The sequence below is a fragment of the Calidris pugnax genome, unplaced genomic scaffold (assembly GCF_001431845.1).
Source record: "Calidris pugnax isolate Ruff unplaced genomic scaffold, ASM143184v1 scaffold44, whole genome shotgun sequence".
Lineage (NCBI taxonomy): Eukaryota > Metazoa > Chordata > Aves > Charadriiformes > Scolopacidae > Calidris > Calidris pugnax.
In genome coordinates, this window is record NW_015094506.1 from 8,296,372 (window position 1) to 8,320,473 (window position 24,102).

The following is a 24,102-nucleotide window of genomic DNA, read 5'->3' on the forward strand; positions in this document are numbered from 1 at the left end:
AGCTGTATGGAACTCTACATGGAATAATTTGCCTGGTGGCATGCTTCACAGCCAACTAAATTAGCCTGCAGCTCCTTGCTGCTGCGATTTGTGGTAGAAGTATTGCTAGACAATCCTCTGGCGTGCTGCATAGACATACCCTGTGAGAGAGTCAGCACTTACTTAAGAATATAAAATCCCAAAACACGACAACACTTAGTATGATTTAAACTACATAAAGTAAAGTATAACTATCCAAGCCACCAGTTCATCTAATCTGAATTAAAAAGTACCTACTCATTTTCCACTAGAATGATTTTTCTGGAATATTTAACCAGTCTGTCCAATTATATAAGTGTGTGGCGAATTCCTTGACTATCAGATACTCGCAGGAAAATCGCTTACAGACAAATGAATCTCTCTGAATGCTGTTATGTGTTTAGCTTGCACTGCTGAATCCAAAACGTATCTAATCCTTTTTCTCCAATCTGTCACATTGTTTACTGCAATGACCCTGTATTACTGTGTTTTGCAGAACATGTATGTAAAGGCGTTTTCTTTTGTATGCTGAATATATGCTTCCATTTAGTCTTACATAGTTCAGCCTGACAGACTAGAAAAGAGCAAATAGAAAATAATTTGTGCACATGCACCATAACTTGCAATACCACAGGATTGTTCTTAAAGCTTTTCTTTTCCTGACTAAGTAATCCTAGAATTTTCAAGTTTATTTTGTATGTAAATCTTGCCATGCTACCAACCACTTCATTTGCCCCGATGTGGACACTTTCATCTTAGCTAAATCTCTTTTACGTAAGGATCACAGATATGGGTGTAGCATTTCTTCCATATAAAGTCATTATAATATAAGCTTTCCAGATCAAAGAGCTTGTTTGTCTTTACGGCTACAAAGCTGTATGTAAATATGGAGTGCTCTTGAAATGATTAGTAATAGTTTATCTATTCAAGAATCCTGTTGGACAGCTATATTTTATTAAATTAACAACAGTAGATTTATTTTTTTTTTTTACAGGGACCACAATAGTTCAGAGACTGTCGTATGTTGTAGTACTGAGCATATATTTAATTTGAAGACTAACCTCTGTTTCATTATAAGATGAATACCAAAGAAATCTACTAATCTCAACAGGATTAGCCAGGATCTGAGGACTCTACTCTGATCTTGAGATCATCTTCCCAATATGAAGTATATTTGCTTTAATTAAATATTTTTCTTGTGTGTTATTCAGTGCTTTAGAGAACTTCCTTTTTCATGCCTGTTTGTGCCTTTTTGTTTGTTTGTTTGTTTGTTTTTTTTAAACATCCCTAAGCTGCCTGTGCCATTGTGGACACTGTTGCCAGGCTTGCATAGCAGAACATTTCTTTTCCATTTCTTCCATACCCTTGGTGTCTGTCATCCTGTGAGTATACAATAATGTACAACATGTTGTCCATTTTTAAGCTATAGTCTCCAACTTCATTTGGGATCTTCTGGGAGAATTTCGGTCACTTCTGAAGAACGGAAAGAAAAGATAGTACCATGAGATTACCACCCAGAAAGGTTATTTCGCAATATTAACCTCAAGTCTGTCATATTAATACAAAACCAAATCATCAGGAATACTGATGACTTTTGCTATTACTAGGTTATCAGTCAGGACAGATGTTTCCCTCAAGCCCTGACCTTCCCTAGAGGTCTACCAAAAATCTGCCATGGATTCCTATCCTGCATTTCCCTCTGGTTTCTCCTCTTACACTTTTCTCCAGTGTTCCAAACAGAATCAGGTTTTCAACTTCTCCCTCACAAAAGAACAAGTTCTCTTCATCATGATCTTCCTTGATTCTCTTAAAATTCAATTTTTCCCTATTTGATCAGAGTATCACAAGTGGGTGCTGAAATTCCGAAGGTGGGATCCAGCTGACTTAACGTTAAATATTTCTGTGGATGTGCAAGGTGCCTTTTGCATGGGGCTAACATGGGCTCAGTCGTGCCTTCAGGAACAGTGACTAAGAGTCATCAGCTACCCTGTAGTATCTAAAATAGCACTGGATGCCTTTGCTGGGCAGCTAAATCCCACCATAAGCCCTTAAATCAGTTGCATAAACAGAGGCATCTAGTGCTGTTCTGGTCAGAGGCTGAGATATGGGGCTGGCAAATGTGGCAAAGGACTTGGAAAGTCACAGTGTTCTGGAGTGGCAGAGTTCCTGAAGATAAACTCTGGACCTCAGTGTAGAGGTAACTTAATCAAGATCCAATGTCCCTCCAGTAGGTGGGCAGTGTTAACATTAAGGATTGAGAAATGTTTGTGAAACTTTAGTAATCTATTTGGTTTATTGCATTTGAGCAATAGAATATATAACAGTGTATGAGATCTACAAGGAATACGAAGCACTTCTCTAACATTTAAGTACAGTTAGATTTGAATTTCTGAAAACATATTTTTACTTTCTTGAAAAATTAATTTTGATAGTTGGTAAAAAGCCTGAGCTTGAATATGTGGGAGATTTATTTTTCACAGTCATATGTAGATGTCTACCCTAGGGGAAAGATAACTGAGTAAGAAAAGGAGAAAGAATGCTTTAAAATGTACTCTTTTCTATCCCCCAATCTTAAAGAAGGAATACATCATTCTAGAACTTTTTAGCTCTTGATGCTTCTGCATGTGACAGAGCCAGGTATTTCTGTAATATTTCTAGAACTCTATCACTGTTGTCAGCAGGTAGCAATGCAGGTTTGATTGTGGTTTTTAGCGACCTTAGAGTAAATGAGTGTTCTACCTAGCCAACAGGATATAAACAGTAGAGGAAAAAAAAAATAAATATCTTTTGTATATACCTAAAGTCGGCACTGATTCCATGTCTATTAATATAAGAATAAAATCATTAGTCTTGGAGCTGACAGTAAAGCCTGGTGAACACCATCTGATAGGAAATGCATGAGAAGAGTGAAAACCATACCAATATGGCTCTCAGCTTTTTTCTGCAGTGAGGGGAACAGCATAGTTTTGTCCCTATAGTGTAAAGAGAAGATGGAGCCTACTAATCCATCAGATCTATGTGAACCCCTACAGGATCCATTAAGGTGTGGAAAAAAGTATAAATGTATGATTTTGCTGTATCATATTCTACGATTCTTTTGAAGTTTAGTAAGTAGGTACTCTCTTAGCAGCAGCAGTCCCAGTTTCTCTTCTTCACTGCTTCTTAATAAGAGGTATACAAGTATTGCTAGCGGTAAATATTCTGCTGTATTTCGCAGGCAAAAACGACCACGCATGATAAGCTAATATAAAAGAATGCTTTCCTTAAACATTGTTTAGTAGCTGAAATTAGAACATTGGACAAATTGTATGGATAACTTCCTTAATTGCATTTTTAGTCTATCCTAATCGTAATAGGCATGTTTCTTTTATAATTCACATATAAAAACGATTAAGTATTTTTGTCCTTAAGCCTTGAAATAGTTGACCACTCATGACATAAAGTTTCATTGCATTCTTTTGGCAGATTCTTTCAGTCCCTGTGTATAAGCTCAGCAAGTAGAAAATGAATAGCAGAAAAAGTATATTGGAAGAGATTCTTATACCTCTATAAAATATAAGATCAGGAGTAACTCAGAATTAAGAGACGAATGCCTAACATTTAGTGTTGCATTAGAAATGTTTGCCCAAGTAATTAGTAGAGTTCAACAGTGTGCTGTAAACGCACCCTTTAGTTTTTCTGTAATTTCACTATATACTGAAACACTTGACTGAGTTCAGCGGTAGAAATCTTTAAATTGAAATTAGAAGCAGAAAGCACAGTTACTTGACCATGCATGTATCTGTTTTTACACCACTTTCTTTTCTTGTCCAGAGGGATGTAAGAATTGAATGATTTACACCATTTTTGATCATCTCTTTTCTTTTCTCTTGGCATCTGTCCTTCCTAAACTTGTAAGTTTCAGTTTAGTGCCATGAGGGAAACCTCAGAAGCAGCTCTTCAATTTTAATTGCTTCAGTAGTTATTTGAGATTGAGCGGTTTCTATTAATACTACTACTATTATTTCTGTGGATATTGGTGCTCTGCCCAATATATCTAGAATATGAACTATTCACAGCCTGCAAAGAAGCAGCCTCAGCACTGCCTGTCAATCTTAGACAAAAATAATACTAAAATGTAAAAATGTTTTATTTCTATGCTAATCTTTCTTTTAATTATTAATAGTTGATTCCTTCTGGCTATTGGAATATTTACTTCCTGGCCCTTGTTTCTGTTGAAAATGATGTTTGCTTTCATGAATCTAAATACTTGTAACTTACTTAGCCATAGATACTTCATAAGTAATACAGTGTTACACAGGAGTTACAGATGAAGGCGTATTACGTGCTTGTTTGACTGTATTTTATGGGACCTTTAAAACACTATAGGATGACTGGCTGAAGAAAGAGTTTAAGTATCAGCTCTTCAGCTACGAGTATGTCTGGAAAACAACATAAACGTGTGCTTGTGTTGCAGTAGTACCTACTATGTTGAATCTACCACAAACAAAAAGAACAGTACATATGAGCTAGCACAAAAGAGCAACCTCTGTCCTACATCTTCTGGTAGTACTGGTTATTGAGATGACTGCAGTGAAATCACTGTTTTAATTGTTTAAGACAGAAAAAAGCAGCAGCTTGCAGCATGTGAGCTTCAGACTGGTGGGTTTTCCTACCAGCTGTAGCAAAACCTTTGCCTTCCTAGGGAAGATGATTTTGAATTTTATTTCCACTTGCCGTGCAAATCAGGCTGCACTGAGGGCTGTTGTCCAGTAGATAATATTCTGCATCTCTTACAGCGTGTGTGATCCTTCTTTCTAATACCTCTAGAAGAGTCTGAACTCTTGCATGTTTTACTGAGATCAAAAGGTAGGTTACTATTTGACTGATCTTTTCTAGTTAAGCCTTTAGCTTCTATAGCACACTGTCTTGGCTGTCAAGACTTTTCAACTGATTGTCAGCTGTTCTACTGCCTTGTGGGTTTGGTTTTTGGTTGGTTTTGTTTTGGTTTTTTTTTAAATATTTAGTACCTAGGTGACAATATGGTAAACTGTTGGTGACATTGCTGATGGATCTGCAGATAATCTAGTACAAACGTTCTTCAAGGCCTTTTTGATTATCCACTCTTAACCACTATTCATCTTCAGATGACTAACTCAGTGCTGTATTTAGTTCCTCTTTAGGTTGGCTTTGTCTATTCAGGTATGATTTTTCTCTTATGTCCTTCATTAAGCCAACAGCAACTTAATGGGATAATAACTGCATTTTCAGTAACACACTTTTACTGAGATTATGTATGCTAAATGAAAAACTGTGCACTGGAGGAGTAATAAAGTGGTGACTTCTTCCTACTCACTCACCACCTGATTTTTTCCCCTACTTTAATTTCTGTTCCTTCTGCTCTATTTCATGACAAATAATGTATTTTCTATAAGTTTAATCATTCTGCCACCCACTTATCCACCCTCTCTTTCACAGCTTTAAAAAAAGAAAAATACATGTTTTACAGCTGATTTGCTTTGCAATTACATTGCACTGAGATTTTAAAATGTTATATGATAACATTCAGATAGTATAGGGACCTTAAATACAGAGATGCCTCTGTTAGTTATTCTCCAAGTAGTATTTTATTTCTGTGACATTTAAAGCCAAAATTGCTGGTCTTTGAATTCTATTTTTTTCCTTTATGCAAAGGTAAATATGCTTAATCTTTTAATTCTATTTAATATTTCTAAAAATATTAACACTTGATTTTGCTTTTCTGCAGGCTTCTATACCCTTCATTATCAGTCTCCTCTTTTTCAACCGGTACATGAGTTTTTCACAGTGAGTCACATTTTGGAATGAGTCATGTGCATATTGATTCAGGGAGACACATAAGCCTGTCATTAACATGAGAAATCCCATTAACTTAATTGGAACTATTCATGTGCTTAAACTTCAAGGCTCAAAAAGAAGTTACCCTATTCCTGCATTCTTGCACAGCCTGCATTTGTGTATACCCTTCCTACATATCAACCTTGCTTAAATCTACTCTGCCTGGGGGATGGAAAAGCATCCCTAGAAATACATTTCTGTAGCATAAAGTGTCCTTGCAGTCTATATGGCTTGTTGGTTTGAATTCTGTCTTGCGGCTTTCTGCTTCAATGTGCTTAAGTTCTTTTTCCTTGGTCAAGAATAGCACTTGAAGTGCTTTGATATTAAGTATTTGAAATTGATACTAAGTGTGCAAATAGTCTAATTTATAAGTATTAGGTACATGCTCAAAGTTAGACAAGTGCTTAAATCACAGCTTCACTTTATTTTATCTAATGTTCAAAGGGAGAAATTAATTTAGAAGGCAATTCTGTCACAAGCATGTATAATAGGATGGAGTAAATAAGTTGTGGAAGTGCCTGTATTTCCATGCTTTAAAGGCAATTAGTTTAATCCATAGATTAAACAATGCCAAAATTAGTTTAATCAACAGATTAAAAAAATAGTTCATATTAAGTGCTTAGCTTTCAAACAATTCAAACTAGTTTAAGAGAATGATGTTCTAAGTTTTGGGTTTTTTTAATTAGCACAGTGCACATTGCAGCTTCAAGTGGCTAATTGTTCATCCCGTTTATTTCACACTGAAAAACAAATGCAGTATATACTTCCCAGGATACTTAAAAATGAAAATTCTATAGGCTCCATCATTCTTTCTTATCGTGGTTAGATTATAATTATGAAAAGCACTTAGTGTGTTCCATTCTCTGTGATTTTTTGATTTACTGATTTATTGAATTCTTGAATTTTCTGTCATTCAAAAATTTTCACTGACATGGCAAAATCAAACAGGAGTTAGAGAAAAGTGAAGATTCTTATTGAAATACACTGAAGTGTCTTTTGCTTTGGACTTAAGATATACACATAAAATATCAGATCCCTACATATTAGCATCCTAGTAGTGATTTTTATATATAGATGAAATGCTCTTCGTGTGAAGATTACCACACTCAGTTCAAAAGCTTTTGTATTTAGTGAAAAATCAATTAGCCAAGATCAACCTTTTTATTAATAAATGACAGTCTGTTGATGGGCCATTTTTTTCTTTAATGGTTATTTTTTACAAATGAAAAGGTATCTTAAGTTTTGAAAAATATGAATTACTTTTTCAATGGAAGGTTTCTTGTTTAATTTATACCTGGTATTTTCTGATTAATTAATAGCTTTTTAGATTTTAAATCCTAAAGATTTTTGCATATCATCTGTGTATGCATCCTTTTATGAGAGTAGTGCAAAGATTCAGAATTGTCTTGATTGCCATTATTTAGGTTACATGCAAGGATGAATTAAAAAATTGAGATGTATGGCCCTGCTTTAAATACACATTGAGGTACTAGTTCATTTTATAATCTCTTTTTTACTTATAATTTTGACCCTATTCAGTGTGCATTGTACTTGCCAACTAGTTCCAGGGTGTATTTCCTACTTACTGTCAGATCCTGCTCTGAAGACAGAATGAATAGTTTCCCAGGTGTGCATCATGATAGGTGTCAATAGCACTTGCCCACTGAGGGGCAGTAACTACACATTTGTGTATTTTTCATCACGTATGTAAATTAATCATGTTTGCCTAAAATTAATAAGTTTTACTGTTGCCACATGTAGTCAGTTAACCAGGACTCTGCTGACTTCAAGTTACAAGAATTTCTTCCTGGGTTCAGACCTTACTGTTCTTGAGTTCAAAACATGTGCCTGCTTCAGACAAGGTGGGGTTTTTTATGGAGCCCCAGTCAGAAAATACTGTCACATGCAGCTGGGCTGATGCAAAGTGGTGTAGAGGTCAAGATTGTCCCTGTCTGGGACTGCTAGAGTTTGGATTTTCAGACCGCTTAGTCTCACATACCACTGAAAATTGTCACAGAATATCTCGTGCTGATTCCTGATGTAGCCCTGCACTTCTGCAATCTTGCCTTCACAATTTCAACATAACCAGGAAATAAAGAGCATAAACTTAAGTGACCTACTCAGAGAAGGTTCAAATGATCCCACTGGGATTACAGCAGAGGCAGGTACAGAGTGCATTTCCCCACCATTCAGCTGCGTTAGGTACAAGACTATCCTTGTTCTCCTGGTATTCCCTTGCTGAATGCCGGAGGTGCAAACGAACTCTAACCAGACTTATAGTGAATGAAATGATAAAAGAAACGTAAACTGGGAACATATTTGTGAAAGAATAGCTGCAGATGTGCAGTGTAAGGTGAAGGATGAGATAGCGAGGATAAGAAATGGAAAAACAGCAAGGAGGGAGAAGGCCACCTTGAGGAAAGTGGGAAAGGTGCATAAGCCACCGAAACGTTTCATCTATAAGAGATAGCATGCAACTTGTAAATTAGACTCTTCCTTGTCAGGGTCCTTACTGAATCTCGGAAGGGTATGTTTGGTCAATGTAGGGATCCTGCTGTGGAAAAATAGTAACTGATGGTGTTACATTTCAAATGCTGCTGTTTTCTTCTCTGCATCCATCAGGTATTTTCCCCCGGGAGCAGCCTGGGCAGCAGCAGGGGGAGCACTGAGAGCACAGGAACACTATCCAAGCTCCGCTGTCACTGGCTTGGCTGCCACAGCTGCTGGCAACAGCAGCAGTAGGGAACAGCCTGCTCAGCCTAATCTATAGAGGCTATTCAGGAATAGCTTCCATCTTTATTAGTTCTTAGTATAACATAAAATTAGTCTTATTGGAATATAGAACTGTATTTTTTCACTTGTATTTCACAACGTAATTTCACAACATTTCAAAAAACTTATTTTCTTAATATGTGATATGCTGTAGGGTAAACAAATAGTTAACATCAGCTTCCAGAACTGTGATGCAATAGCAAATGGTAAAGGTCCTACTATTTTGTATCTTTTACCGTTTTGCTGGTGCTGTCTTGCTCTAGTGCATACTGTCTGAAAGAGTATTTGCAATACTTCTGCAAATGATTTATAGTTATGCAAAAACAGAGCTATGAGAAGTAAAGAAAGATGTTTCTGTTTAGATTTTACTGGACTACTACAGGAAACTTTCCTTTGTATTCTGAAATGAGGAATTAGATCACATTTTTGCCTAGCAATGGCTGCTTACAAATGTCAAGGCAGAAAGCAGACCAGTTTTCATTTAAAAACTGAGAAAAAGGAAACAAGAGGTTTTGTATATCTTACTGTATTCATAGAGAAAACTTGACTAGATAATGAGGTCATATGGTGGTCAGGAAATCATTAACATCTGTAAAAAGGAAAGCCAAAACTTTATGTATGTTTTATACATGGCATAAAGCTTCTTGAGTTTTGAACTTGGTAGCTTCAAGTAGTAGTTAAGAGTAAAGGTGCTCTCTTTTTTTTTTTTTTTTTTTTTCCTGTTGACTTCTAAGAGTGGAACAGACTTCCTGTGCTTTTTTTTTTTTTTTTTGGTGTGTCTGTGTGTCTAAAATTATCATTCTACCTGTTGCTAAATATTGGCTTGTTCTCTTGGATCAGGAGAGAGATGTCAAGTTTTTGTAATAGCCAGTCTGATGTACGTACATATACCAGGAGAACAAATAGCTTATTTATGGAATAAAGTATCCCTCAGTCTACCATATCCTACTGGGCAAATTTTGCCTTTTGTGTAGGTGGACACATGAAGAGGAAGACTTACCTACATTTTCAAAGGCATGATCTAAATGCTCATCAGATATCACAATCAGAACTGATGTGTCAGGCCCAGTAGAGGCCAAGGAAAACTTACCACTAATTGTAATGGTCCAATGTCCTTATGCTAGATCTTACTGCTCCCTTACTGCTATCTTACTGCTATATTATTATTATATCTTTTTTATGTATAGAGAAATTATATTGTTAGCCTCTTACTGCTATAACCAATTTTTAATACTTAATTCAGTATTGCGGTAAAAAACAGAGCTTTTATTAAATCTTTTATTCTGTATCAATGTCTTGTGGTTTCCCTACCAACTTTTCTTTTTATATATTTTATCTAATATCGTTAAAGGTTTTCTGTCTGTTTTGTTCGAGGACGTATGATGCTTATGCTCATGCCTCTTCAAGCTTAGCAGAGTTGGCCTTTTTGAAGCTTAATATTACAGTTTATGTTGACTTCACCATTTCATAATGTCAAATTCAATTAGTTATGAGCTAGGTGGCATTTCCTAACTACATTTTCTTTTTGGAGTCAAAACAGGCATGAATAAAAGGTTCTCAATTGTGTCTGTTTTTCTTTATGTGACAGAAATCTTTTCCTCTCTTTATTTTTTTTTTTCTGAGAATTGGGCATAAATAACTTTGGTTTCACTAAAACTCTTCCCAAAGGGCTATTTCAAGGCTTCCCAGCAGCATACACTGAATTAGATTTTCATGTCCAAAGGATCTCTGAGGAGGCAAAATTAAATTATCCAATAGAACAGAAAAATGAGGGAGCTCTGGAAAAGGAATGAAGGCTTGGAGAGAATAGCAGGAAACTGGGTGGTCTGGGTCAGAAGTTTTATGGGCTTGTTTGTCTGAGGTCTGTGGATTGACGGTAGATCTTTCTGTATCTCACCTGTCTCCTCCAGGTGCATCCCTCTCCCCAGGGTATGCAAACCTGGTTTACCTCATTTGGGGGACTTCTGACTCCCCTTTCTCTCATGCAGCTATTAACTCTCTCATTCCTCTTTGCAAATGAAGCTCTATCCCTGCAGAAACTCCCACTTACCCCTTTTCACCTGTTGTCAGGGAAGAACTGGGCTTCTGGCAGCAGGAATTGATGAGAAAGGCAGTAGTGATAACTACTTCTTGACCTTTTGCATACATTTCTCCTGATGCTTCCTTTTTAGAGCTTTATCAGTAACAGAAATCTGTGCAAAAAGATGGAAATTGGGCATTAAGTGTAACCTCACTCTGCAGTAGTCTGTAAATTAGCCTATATCATGTCACTCATACCTGGATTGTCTGGTTGCATAAGAGTATTCCAAGTGTATCTAATCAACTGGTCCTTTTTTGAATGATTGGAAGATCTGCCTATATAATATCCCCCACTTCTTCTCATTCATATTGACAGCATTAATTTAAATTTGTGTGTTCCTCACTCTATCTTAGGCTATTTGTATAAAATAAATCTCATGGAAATAATACAACTCTCATTCTATTTGTGTATTTTTCTATTGTTCAATAATATTTTTGCTCTGATTATTTTCTACTCTGTTCCTGTAATGCCTAAATACTCACATGTTCTCCCTCGAATTATTCAAATGTATTGAATTTCATTATTTGTCTTCCTGTAGTTAAATTCTCTCTGATATTATGTGTGTGTATTTTTTACCTTTAGAAGAAGCATTGACTATAATTTTTTGGGTGACTTTTGTCTTCATTCATTTACATTGGCTTGTAAGGTGACAGCTGATTTGAGTTCCCTGCTTTCCTGTACTTAGCACTGCTGCAGTTCTTTCCTTTTTGCTCCAGGGGGCAAGAAGCACTTTATTCTCTGGTACAACAATTATGAGATTTAAAATACAAACTTAGGGCAACCACCATGGAAGAGGGCATCATACATAGAAGGGAAAGACCTGTAGTCACTTCCTTTGTCTATGCAAATGCATAGCAATAATATCCTTCACGACCCACACTCTGCAGAGTTAACTCAGTCTTTATAATAATCTGTGTAGGAATATTGGTTGCTATGACAACACATCCTGTGGTACCACTTGAGTGTCAAAATAACCTTATGAAATATCATGCTAAGAATGTTTTAGAAATTGACTTTTAAAATAAAAAGTAAATAAATCCACCTAACATTAGAGGGTATGTCTAGATTCCTGAAGTCTGCAACAAGGGAACAACCATTTTCTGAGGGGAATTGGATTAGTAGCGATGGATGTATCATGTTTCTCCTCTTTGGTGAGTGAGCTGACATAGAATTTAGAAATGTTTTTTCTGCTTAAATTAATGGTATACCAACCACATCTATGTATAAGAAGTTAACACAAGAGTCAAAGGTTAAATGATCCTCAGATGTTACACAGTTTCAGTTAGTGCCTGTCTGTGCAGTGCCTTTGCTTCTCTTACAGTTTCCATGAGCTTGTGTTCATCTTCAGAACTGCGACTGTTTCTTCACTTCTTCTCCCCCCTCCCCGCCCCCCAATTTTTCTTCACCTTTGCATTCCCTTTCTTACAGTAGATTCCACACATTTCTTTATTGTATTGGCTAAAATAATTTGTGGTTAAGTAGATTTTTTCATTATTATTTTTATATAGGCCTCATAGCATTGTTCTAGAGCTAATGTTACCACCAGATTAATAGATGTGGTCAGCCATTTCTCAAACGGCGTTATGTTGGTCAGGCAAAAATCCAGCAACTTCTGAAAGATTGTTTAAGATACACAAGCAGTCCTAAAGACAGCATTTAGTATCTGAATATACTGTAGGCTGCACAAACAAATGTCAAGCAGACCAGAACAGCTATTACATATTCCAATGTAAGTACAGACAAAGAATTAAGATGTGCTTAAAATTTATGTTGACATAATGTTTTTTAACATGAGATTTAAAAAAACATTCATTACTAGCTTAACTTTCTTCCTCTTTCTCCTGAAATCAATAAAAGTTGCTGCTGCAATTCATTCAGTCAGGATGGACTATCCTGTGTAGCAAAATAACATTAATAAATTGGAACTGTCCACTCTTTCCTGTTTCTGGATGCCATAAAAAATTAGGATAATGGTTTAAGCAAAAATCAGCATCTTCTGTTCTAGCTGATGAAACAAAGACAGGTCATTTTAAAATATTTTTCCTTTTGCCTACAAAATAACATAAGTTTATTATTGTTAAATATAAAATAAAAATTGAAACCTCATATTTTGATTAAATTTATCTTTTTTTTTTCTGCAAAAATCTATGACTGATTAGGCAAACATAGTACGGCTGTATTTTTTTTTCTGAACACACCTAGGTGACTATTGAAGCAAGATCCCCTTAGCTTATATTGTTTCCTTTGTGGGGATAGTATTTTTTAGATATAAATGTTAGGTTTTATTCTTTGTAGGTTATCCTAAACTTAATGATATTAAAGCAAAATTTAAAGTAAAACAAAACAGAAATTGCCAATTACTCAATAATGAAGAAAATAATACGTATTTCTGATATATGATGTTATGTTCCCTCATATTTAAAGTAGAATTGCAGTTAGGTCAATATATGTCTTCCTCAGAAAGTGTGATTTTCATGCAGCAGATTGACAGTTGAGTAGTTACTTTGTATTAAAATAGCAGTTTATCTTTTGGAATTTATAAATGGGAATCTTTTAAGTTTTATTTTCCAATAAGTAAAATGTTTCTTTAAAATATATCACTGTATTTAATTTGAAACTACTGTTTCTTTATGCACAGAGGCCTTCTTCAATGTGTCTATCACCAAGAGAGGAAGAAGAAGATGATGCAGGTGAAAATACTTGTGGTCCTTCAGGTTTATGGGAGGCATTGACACCTTGTAATGGATGCAGGAACCTCGGATTTCCCATGCTTGCCCAGGTATGTGTTTACCTTTTCATCATAAAACATTAACTATAGAAGAGCTTCTCTGTCTTGCCTCTTACAGTAATTTCTAATTTTGCCTTATTCCCTTCATAATTGTTACCTTCAGTCTTCATTTTAACCTCAAAATCTGGTTCTAAAATTAAATATCAAGATTTGGTCATCCTGCTGTAATACTCATCCAGATGAGTTTAATATTGAGGCTGTTTGATATTTATTCCCTCCATTTTAGAGAGATAGTTTTTTATGTTGCATAGTTTTCTCTTCTGATTCAGTCTGGAAAGAAATTTTGAAGTCAGATAGTTTCCTTTGGGATAAGTACTCTATTTTTGACCAGCTTCTAATTAATATAATGACATCTCAGCTATTTTCTTTATAGAATTAATTGAGGACATCATGCATAAGTCAACTGATGTAAGAATATAGCCTAAGACTTCTCTTTGAAGATTATGTAAGTTTAAAAAAAAAAAGTCCCCAAACATTTTCAGTGCTCATGATAATACAGAGGAGAATAAATAAAAATGGGTAATATACTTGGGTCTAAGTCCCAACAATTCTCAGAGCAGCCCAGTCTGCAGTATCCATCAAGGCATGCCAACAGCTGTGTCCTGAACAAGTGATATTGTATTGCTACAGAACAGGATGATGTTTATTGCTGCTTCTGGGTCTCCCTTGTTCTCTCCTCCTGCTATAGTTTAGCACTCTCATTTCTGTAACATTTTTCCTGTACTTTTCTTGTAGCGTTGAATGTAGGCCTGCCAAATTTCTGTTTAGAAAGGTCTGGTTTTTCAGTTACATCCTCACTTGGCACTGCATTTAAATAGCTTTGTCAGATTCTTGTGTACCAGATTGGAATTACATATCCTGTCTCACCACACTTTGTACACTGTTGCTTTTATACTGTGACTGTACGTTTTATTCCATTGAGTCTCATGGGACTTGCACCTGTTTGAAGTCAATGCTAAAGCTTCCACTGCAGTCAATGGAAGCAGGATATGGCAACTAATGTGCTTGAATAACAATGAGCACTGCCCTATCTTTTTATAAGGAGCTTTTATATTCCTTTCCCCTTTCAGTAGTTGTTTTCTACTTCATTCTATCTATCATTTTAGACACTTGGCAAGGTGCAGAGCTGTCAGAATTATCCTGCTTTCCAGTAGGAGTGCCGTAGTTACCAATTCCTCCTTTTTAAGAATTTATTTCAAAAGATATTTCTTCAATGGAACTTTTCTTATCTAAATATCCATCACCTATGAGTTAAAAATTGTTAACCATATGCCATGTTCGAGTGATTTCCTAATTTTAAAAAACATTTTTGTTTTCCTTGTTTATTTCTAATGTAAGGTATATGCAAAGCATGTTATCAAATTGAGGAATGCCTGTGAAAAATAGAATAAAGTTAGCTTTGTTGGTTGGTATCTCTTTCCTTTTTAAGAAGAAAGATCAGTTTCAAGAACAATGTTAAATTTTAAGATAACGACTCCTGAATTAGTTTTATTTTTTGTAGTTATATTTTAAACTCAGCCTTATAACATCTCATCTTTCTTGCTCTGAGAACTAACAAGATTTTTAATTATGGGTACAAAAAAAGAGTATATTTATTCTGGTTTCATTCATTAAGTTGAAAGATCACCTTTCTAGATTGTTTGTCTCCATAAAAATTGAAGACAGAGGTAGTTTGGGTTTGTTGTTGTTTTTATGGAAGAAAGGAAAGAAGTTAGATAGTGAAAAATCGCCAAATTACAAACCAGTGAATTCAATTTATAAAGTGTTGCCATCACTGTATCAATCTTTCAAGCTGTTAGCTAATCTGTTGGATCTTTCACATTTACTTCAGAATGCAACAGCGGACATCTTGTACTAAGGGATTGAGAACATAAATTATTTATTTCAATTTTTAGAGCAAGACCAATGTCTTGAATTGCTCTAAAAATTATAAAAGGTATAATCTGCAACAGCATGTTTTAGGTAAAAGTAGAAAAATGCATTTCTGTTACTCATGTCAGTTCACTAACATACCAGAAAATCCAGACTTCATCATGAGGAAACAATGAGATAAGGGTACTTGACATGTCTTAAAACTCATACTCTGCTAGAGATCCCAAAATAGGGAAAAGGGTCTATCAATTACTCTTAAACACAAATGATGAATTCATTTTGCCAGTTCTCATCTAGTGAAAAATAGATTTTACAGTTATATAAATATAATGTGTTTACACATCAAAGGAGAACAAACATAAAGATTGATTCTTGGTTTATATACACAATCAGAGGTACAAAGGTAAAATGAAAGTTATTTTAGGTGAGATTATGACAGTGTCCATCTGTGAACTAATGAGCTAAGTTTTCAATATCCCGAAGTAAAGGCAGTTATCTCCTTGATTTCTTTATTGCAGTTATGGGGAAAGGCTTGCCTGGAGATACTTCTGAGATGCAGGATGGCATTTCTGCCTGTACTGTACTGGGAAGTGTCATTTTAGAAAGCGCTGTTATAGAAAGTTCTGTGTAAATCGTTCTGTAGATATCATTTAAAACCTAACATAGCAGTAATACAGCTATTCTCAAATAAGTAACTGTCTTTTACAATCTCACAATTGGTGAAGTCCTGGAAGATCTTTGAGTCTTGTAAAAATTTCAAGATTTTAAAAAGTGCCCGATTCTACATTAGAATGGAGCTAACAAACAGCTTCATCCACTCCCAAAATATATTCTAGAAGCCAGAGAGCAAGGATACCCAGCTGAATTTTGGAAGACAGGGATTTAAATACCTTGTCTTATTTTGGCAGAGAGTGAATTCCATTTTTAGGTTATGGTTTATGGTTAATGTGGGGCTATTGCTTTTCTCTGAAGTTAATCTTTCTTTTGGGCAGAAATTCAACCCTTTTTAAAACTGACTTTTGTGAAAAATGCTGACTGCCACAAATGAGTATTTTATATCTGAAAAAACCTTTCTTAGGAAATTCCAGGTTCTTATTTTCTAGCTGCCAGTCAGTACAAAAGAAAAGCCCTTTTTTTAACATGTATAACTGAATAACTATCTTCCAGAGATTCCAAAACTTTTAATAATTTTAAATATTAGCACAGTAAAAACAGTTTTGAAAACTTTCAGAGATATAAAACACCAAAAGTGCTTCTGCAGCAGTCTCAAATTCTGGCATTGCAAGCTTAATTGGAAACAGTTCACTCTGCAATGGCATCTCTGTTAAACTGAGACAAAGCATTTACAAATGATATGATAGTACTAGACGCTCTTCCATGGATCTTGTTCTTGCAAACTCTTCCTACAATAACTATCAAGATTTTTGATGCTTTAAGGGTTGCATTTCTGGCCATTAGTATAAAAATATGATACTAATGAACATTATTCCTGTCCAAGAGATGGAATAAAAAAATATGACATTTCATATATAGTTGTCTCTCAGATTAGCCACAAAAATAGGAATTAAGTGACAAAATATAACATTTAGCTGGAGAGATCTCACAAAGGTTCAAGGACATTCTGGTCTGTCTTGTTTGAATGCAAACATGGAGACAAATCGTTAAGAGAACTTAGGTGGTAACATGGAAAACGCCAATCTCAAATTCACTTAGCACAAGCAAGTAGCCTGTGATTTCTTGTATACGTATAGATGATCTCTCTTTCCATACCTCTCAAATAGATGGGGATTGGGGGAGCAAAGTCCTCTCACTGTAAGAGAAGATCAGGTTCGTGACCACCTGAGGAACCTGAACATACAGAGGTCTATGGGACGTGATGAGATGCATCCCAGAGTCCTGAGGGAATTGGCTAATGTAGTTGTCAAGCCACTTTCCATGATATTTGAGAAGTCATGGCAGTCAGGCAAAGTCCCTGGTGACTGGAAAAAGGGAAACATTGCACCCATTTTTAAAAAAGGTAGAAAGGGGGATAGGAAATGAAGGCATAAGGAATATGCTAAGTGTAGAGTGCTTTTGTATATGAGTAATAGAATTGTTTCTTGGTCTTAATCTTCTGCAGTGTAGGTTAATTTACTATTCAACTCCCAATGTATTTATTTTACAAAGTTTATCAGTACCCACATAGGTACACACTCACATTTTCTTTGGAATAAAGCAGCATAGTCCAAATGTATGAAACTGTAGTTTTCATTCCATTTTCTTTTTCATGGATAGTGTGCTTTGACTATGTCTCTGCTAAGGGGCAAACAGGGCCTGATGTACAGAGCTAAATTCAGTGCTGTCTGGGATGTCAGAGAGATGGGTGCAGACTCCTGTGCGATCATAGCAATATTATCAGTTTAAAGCAAGCAGCCTGCACACTTTAATCTTGACAGCCATGCCAGCGTATTTTCCTAATTGTGATGTAAAGTATTTGTGAGATAAGGTAGGTTTAGCTATGTCCCATTTAGGAAGCTGCTGGATCAGGTTGACTGCGCTGTCTCTTGTGTTACATGCATATAAACTTAAAAATCCTGACGGTTATTCCCTGTTAGACATGATGGTCGACCAGGAACACCACATCTGTCTATTACAAAATAAAAGTAATATCTGTAAAGAGAACAGTTCAGTTGCTATGGAAAAACTGAACTTTGATTTAAAAAGCCGTAAGTATACATCTTCATATTGCCAATTGCCAGGAAGCATGGCTATTTGCAAAAATATAGACAGATGTGGAAAGTTTACTTAAATATTTAAAAAAGCACTATGTTTCTAGCTTTATGTCAGATTTTAATCTTTTAAGAAGCAAAGAACTTCTGGGAGACCTTCACATTTACTTTTATGACTGATCTATATTCTGTGTATACATCTCCAGGATTCCTAGAGGTAGGAACTCTGGAAACTTTGTCAGAGGTTCTCCTGTGGAAGAGAATTTTCCAAAAAGAAGTCTTTTATTTAGAGGGAGGGAGTAGAAGGTGAATTGCTGACTACATTTTTTTAGGAAATAAAATGTATATAGTACTGTTTCTTTAGTGGTATAGGCTGTGATAGGAATCATTAGCATTTGGAGTTTGGTGCATTAGTTAATAGGGTTATGTATTTCATGTATGACTTCCTGAAAATCATCAAGTCTGTCTGTACTTCTTTTTATATATTTTTTAAGAAATGATTTTTAATGGGAAGGAATTTTGTATTGTGTTTTGTATTGTAGAAGCAGGTTAAGGTTATTCTATAGAAAGCCTGACATTGAAAATTATTATGTTGCAATTCTGTTTACAGTTGCAAAGACAGCTCTTGATACATTAGATACAAATGAGGAAATTAAATAAGGAGTTAACTCGTTTTCACATAAAGTCTATTCCTAAAAAAATCTCTGTACTGATACTCTCTGAAGAGAGACAGCATGACTCTGTTATCTCTTTCTGGAGAATTTTAATTCTGGGAAATTTATTGGGCATTATTTATTTTCACTTTAACATATTCTTCGAGTTTGAACTCTTTCTTTTTTCAGTTACTTCTCAATATTTTCTTAGATTTTAAGCTCAATGGGAGTGTTAAAGTAATTTTTTTGAACTACTGAGGTACAGAGGAGGGAGTATAAAAGAGGGACTCTTTCTTCTTGGCCCTTTAATAAAAACAGAGAAAAACAAAGAGTCTATTTTTAACTAAACACTATTGGCTAAAGTATTTTAACGTCTTGGACTGAAGAAGTGGTGTCATCCTTCACTAACAACTTTACCTCTCAGGGCTTTCAGTGGAAGTACATTTGAAATTAGACTGGTAAATAAACAAATATGGCTAATATTGCTTGGTGTTGAAGTTCACCAAAATTAGAAAAAGAAAGCCTTGTGGTATTATCTAATTTATATGTTACAGGAGAGGAAACCTGCTATCTTGTTTGGTGATGTACTAATTTGATAGGTGATGTCCCTTCGAGCCTAGACGATTGTATGATTCTATGATATAGAAATGGTATACACAGAATTATTTTTCAGGGATAACCACTATTAGGCAGGAAAATTATGACTTGCAGTATACCTGGAACATGAATAGCCAGAGTAGCATTGTTATATTATCTATAATATTTTCCTATGATTTCTGATCTTCAGTGAAAAATACGATTTTTTTTTTTCCTCTTCTTAATTTCATGGATTAAATGATGAGTTCACTTAAATGGAGTTGACATATTTCTGTTAAACTCTTGATTTCCAGTGTTGTCTCTTCTGCAGTAAGCTGAAATTTTATTGGTAATTTCAGGACCATGCCACCCACACACTGAAGCAGCTACTGAAAAGTGCAATATGTATTCTGCCTAGAAAGAATCAGCAGGTGATGATTATACCCTGCTGAACAGTGATGGGAAATAAGAATATTGGAAAAAAAATAATTGCGGCTTATTTTGGTGCTATGCTACATTTTCTGATTGTGTTTTAAGGCAAGAAGCTGAGCATTTTGTTCCTGTGTATAGTATGTAGCTTCTTAATTTCCAATGTAAATTTCCAGTTGCCCATGACTTCAGATGGCTTGTGGCAAATGCACTAGTTGTACAATCTAGACACCACTACACAGGTATGTCATGTAATCAAAGATGTTGTAATCTGTTTATCTTTGGGTATTTTCAGAATTGACTGGACAAGGCCTAGAGTAACCTAGTGGTTAAGATAGCTTTTGACTGAAAGTTTGGATGAGATGACTTCTAGAGATCTCTTTCATATAATTACAAACATCTACATTCTATAATTATAGATAAGTGACCTCAGATGAGCTAGTTTCTTTAAGAAATTTGGTCTGACTCCATTTTCTTCAATTTGTAAATTACTGTTTATCCCTGTCCAGCACTGTGTAAATCTGGATACCACTGGTCTGTGTTGTCTCTTGGTGTGGTCATGAAACAGCAAAATTAAATGGGATGAGATGGAGAAAGAAGAGAGGCATCAAAAAACACTGGAATTGTTGATATGTGTCAGAAATTATCTGAAGTACTGATGACGGTACTGGTTTTCAAGATGGACTTTAATTACTACTAAAGATACTCAAATTGATGTAGAAATTAATGTTGAATTGAACACTGTCACATTCCTAAATGAAATATGGCAGAGTGTCAACTAGGAAGATCTTAAATAGTGTAAGTCTTGTTAGGTTTTGTTATTTTGTGGTTTGCAATTTAGTGGTAACCAGAATTCACACTTTCAGGGAATGTCTATGCTTTTAGTGCTGCCTGATGAATTATGGGAAAATGGAAAAAAAAATAGTTAAAAAACAATATTGAATTGCATAGCAAATGATAGCAATAATGCATAGCAAATAGTTTGTACATTAACGAAGTTCAACTTTGTATTAAAAACTTCATGTTTGAATCTTAGGTACTTCATAACAGGAATATTAAAACATTATGTTGAAACTTGAAAACGTATGAAGTTCCTGTTTAGTCTGACCAAATTGGATTTATTGTTCAATACTATATTTTGTGGGGGGAAAAATCCATCATAAGATACTTTATATTTGATGTTTCTATGATAATAACAGGAGGAAAAGAGTTTATAGACACAAAAGCAGGTATTTGAGGTGTCTGGAGTTAAGAGATCTTTTGCGTGGTGATACCTGAACACTGATTACCGCACCAATGTACTACAGAGATTAGCTGTTAAGACATGCTGTGGTAGGCTGCAGTTCTATGAAGGGGTTTAAAGGCATTTGACATTTAGGGACAGTTTTTGAGCCTACAAACTTTTTTTCTGGTTTAGGTTTGGGATTTTTTTTTTTTTTTTGATGGTGGTAGAAATGTATTTGAGAACCACTGACAAGCTAATACTGGAAGCTGTGAGAGATTTTTTTTTTTTTTTTCTTTTTACTTCAGCTTTTAGTATAGGGAAATTCATGGCTTCATAGAGTAAGTCCCTGGAGAAGTCTATAAAATTGATAGAACCTGATTTCTTTCTGAAGAAAAGACCTGACAACTGAGCACTTAAAAAGAACAACTTTGTAGTCTGTAACTGTGAATTCTCTCTTGCTGTACAAAAGAAATTGTGTGCCTTGGGTTTAATGTCATGTCTGGATGTTGTATTTCACTGAAAACTTTTATTAACAGTGCCCATTATACTGAATCTGAAAATGAAATAAACCCTGATTCAACAAATCGCTTAAGCCTACTTAAGCATAGGCATTGATGTGCTTAATCCCATTTGGGCTTCCATATGTACAAACTCTATTAGGAGACACTTATATGTTCACAAAAATCCAAACCCATTCTAAGGTGGGTTTCTTAAAATCTGAAATTGATTCTTATGTCTTTTACAGTATTAATAATTCTTAATTAAGATTAACACATGAATTGGAAGTCAAATAATATGAAACTCAAGTTAAGGAGAGTCCATATTTGAGATATTGAAGGGAAATATGTAAGACTACGTACTCTTTTCCCTTTAAGGCCTCTCAGAAAGGCAATTCAGCTAGGAAATAAGGAACATTGTGGTTTATGGTTTTCTACCTAGCAAATCATCTGTATTACTGTAAAATGCAAATGCTCTATTCAGTTTCCAGAAGCAATAAGCAGTCCTGATCCATGAAATCTTACTATAATAAATAGAAATAACAGTAATACTGCTAATAATGTAGCGAATAGTTGTGTTACTTTGGAAAATGAAAACATGTTATAAATGTCTCTCTGTGTAACCAGAACAGTCCACCAGGCATTTTACAGAATTTTTCAACATAAAAGATGTAAGTGTGAAGACACTGAGATAAATTAATAAATTCACAGTACCATGTTGACTATATTATTTTTGAAGGTGCTATAACTTTATAGCATCCTAAGTTTTTATTCACATCATTTTAGACTTTGAAAAAGAAGAGAGAAAAGAAAATCTTTAGGCAATATTAAATCCCATTTAATACTACCTAATTTTGCATTTAGCAAAATTGAGTTGTTAACTCTCAGACAGTGTTTTAACCTACCTAGTTGTCTAAGTACTTACAACCCACTAGCTTCCTCCCTAATCAGCCCTTATATTTAGCAGATACTCAAGTTCTTCATATACATAAAGCTTTTTGAGCAAACTGTTGTAATCCATTTGTATGTGGACAGGTGCCTAAATTCTGCCTTATTCAGGTTGGTTTTATAGAGTTACTGTTTTTTGCATTGTGATGAATCAATACGGACAGCAGAAAATTCATTCAGAAACTCATCTGGGTTCACGTGCTCCCTGTATCAATGAAAAAGCGTGGACATCTCTGATGTTCAATTGATTGCTCTTTTATGTTGAACAGGAAACCACTGGAAGGTGGCCAGCATGAGACATGAGGTAGAGGGATGTGTTTGACTACATTCCTAGCTTCTGAGCTGAATTTGTTGCAAATTAAACACCAGGGCACTTACAGAGGGTACACAACTGACAAAGCAGAAGGTTTTCCTTCACTCCTTTCTGCTCATTTCCAAAGTGGACAGATTGAGTGTATCTTTTTTTTTGTTTCTTTTGAGTGTAATAATGTTCTATTGTAAAGTGCATGAACAATTTCTGAGCTACCTCTTAAGGATAGCTATCTTAACATCTTTCTCCTAAGGACAATTATTTCTCATCAGGACTGTATGACCAAAGAACTGCAGACATTTCACAGTTTGGATTGTAAGTAGCTAGAATCCCATTTTCAACCCAGAAAGAAAGATCCAACTTTAGTTGATTCCACGTGACATGCAGACTTTCTTGAGTAGCAGATTTCTTTTTCTGCTCAACTATTTTTCCTCTTTGTGAAATTACAAAAGGATCTTGCATTTGCAAATTACTTTACATTGCTATTTTGAAGCTGAGTTACTCATTTGTTGAAATGTAAGAAATTAGTTGAATTGGAACCCAGAGCAATAGAATCAGTAGTCAAAAAGAGTTCTGTGTACTTTTTACCATCTTGTTTGTGTGAAGCACTGACATAGTAGTTTGTTTCCATTGGAAGGAAGGTCATAGAGCATTAATAGAGAGTATCTGTATTAAAAGCATTGCATACAGCTAACATGACTTCAAATCTGGGGCAAGATAGCTGAATTCTGGTCAAATAGACGTATGACTATGATAGCTGTTCTGAAACTGGAATCTTGCAGTGAACCTATAAAAAGTTTTCTGAGTTCAAATTTCATTGACAATGTGACTTTGTTTCCTTTATACACCTTATTCACTTCCTTTCATGTAATCTCCACATTCTCAGTTTCCATTATGTAATAACTAAGGCTGACTACATGCAATAAATAAGTAGATTATCATACTCCAGCAATCATTATAGTAACAATTTAAACAGTAGAGCCTAGACATAAAACAGTGGGATTCCTTATTTAAAGAGCCATAAGGAAGTAGCATGTTTATTAGCTGAATGTTTCCCCTTCAGTGATGAGTAGCGAATTAGGTAACTATGCTGATGTATTGTCCTTATATGTCCTTAGCTAATTGAGTTCAGTGCAGCCAAGTCATTCCTCAAAAAATTGCTGAGTAAGTAGGCAGTATGGTAGGATAGTACTGGAACTATGGAACTTTTTGTATCCATAAAACCAAATATCCATGTTATGAACGTTACTGGGTTTTGGTACATGGTTGGCCAGGAAACCACAGAGTTCATAGGGTGCCATTCAGAGCTGTGGTTCTGAACTATGGTTTGAAATAGGAAATTACTGGGTTCTTGAAGAGCATAGGAGATC

The 24,102-nt window shown here is 35.2% G+C and overlaps 1 protein-coding gene across 1 annotated transcript in view; it reads left to right on the plus strand.

Moving 5' to 3' along the window:
* The window catches only part of ANKS1B (ankyrin repeat and sterile alpha motif domain containing 1B), a 455,905-nt gene that overhangs the window by 91,908 nt on the left and 339,895 nt on the right, over positions 1-24,102 (plus strand). The window contains exon 9 of the mRNA XM_014963686.1: positions 13,365-13,505. Within this exon, the coding sequence (XP_014819172.1) occupies positions 13,365-13,505 (141 nt within the window). The remainder of the gene's footprint in view (positions 1-13,364; positions 13,506-24,102) is intronic.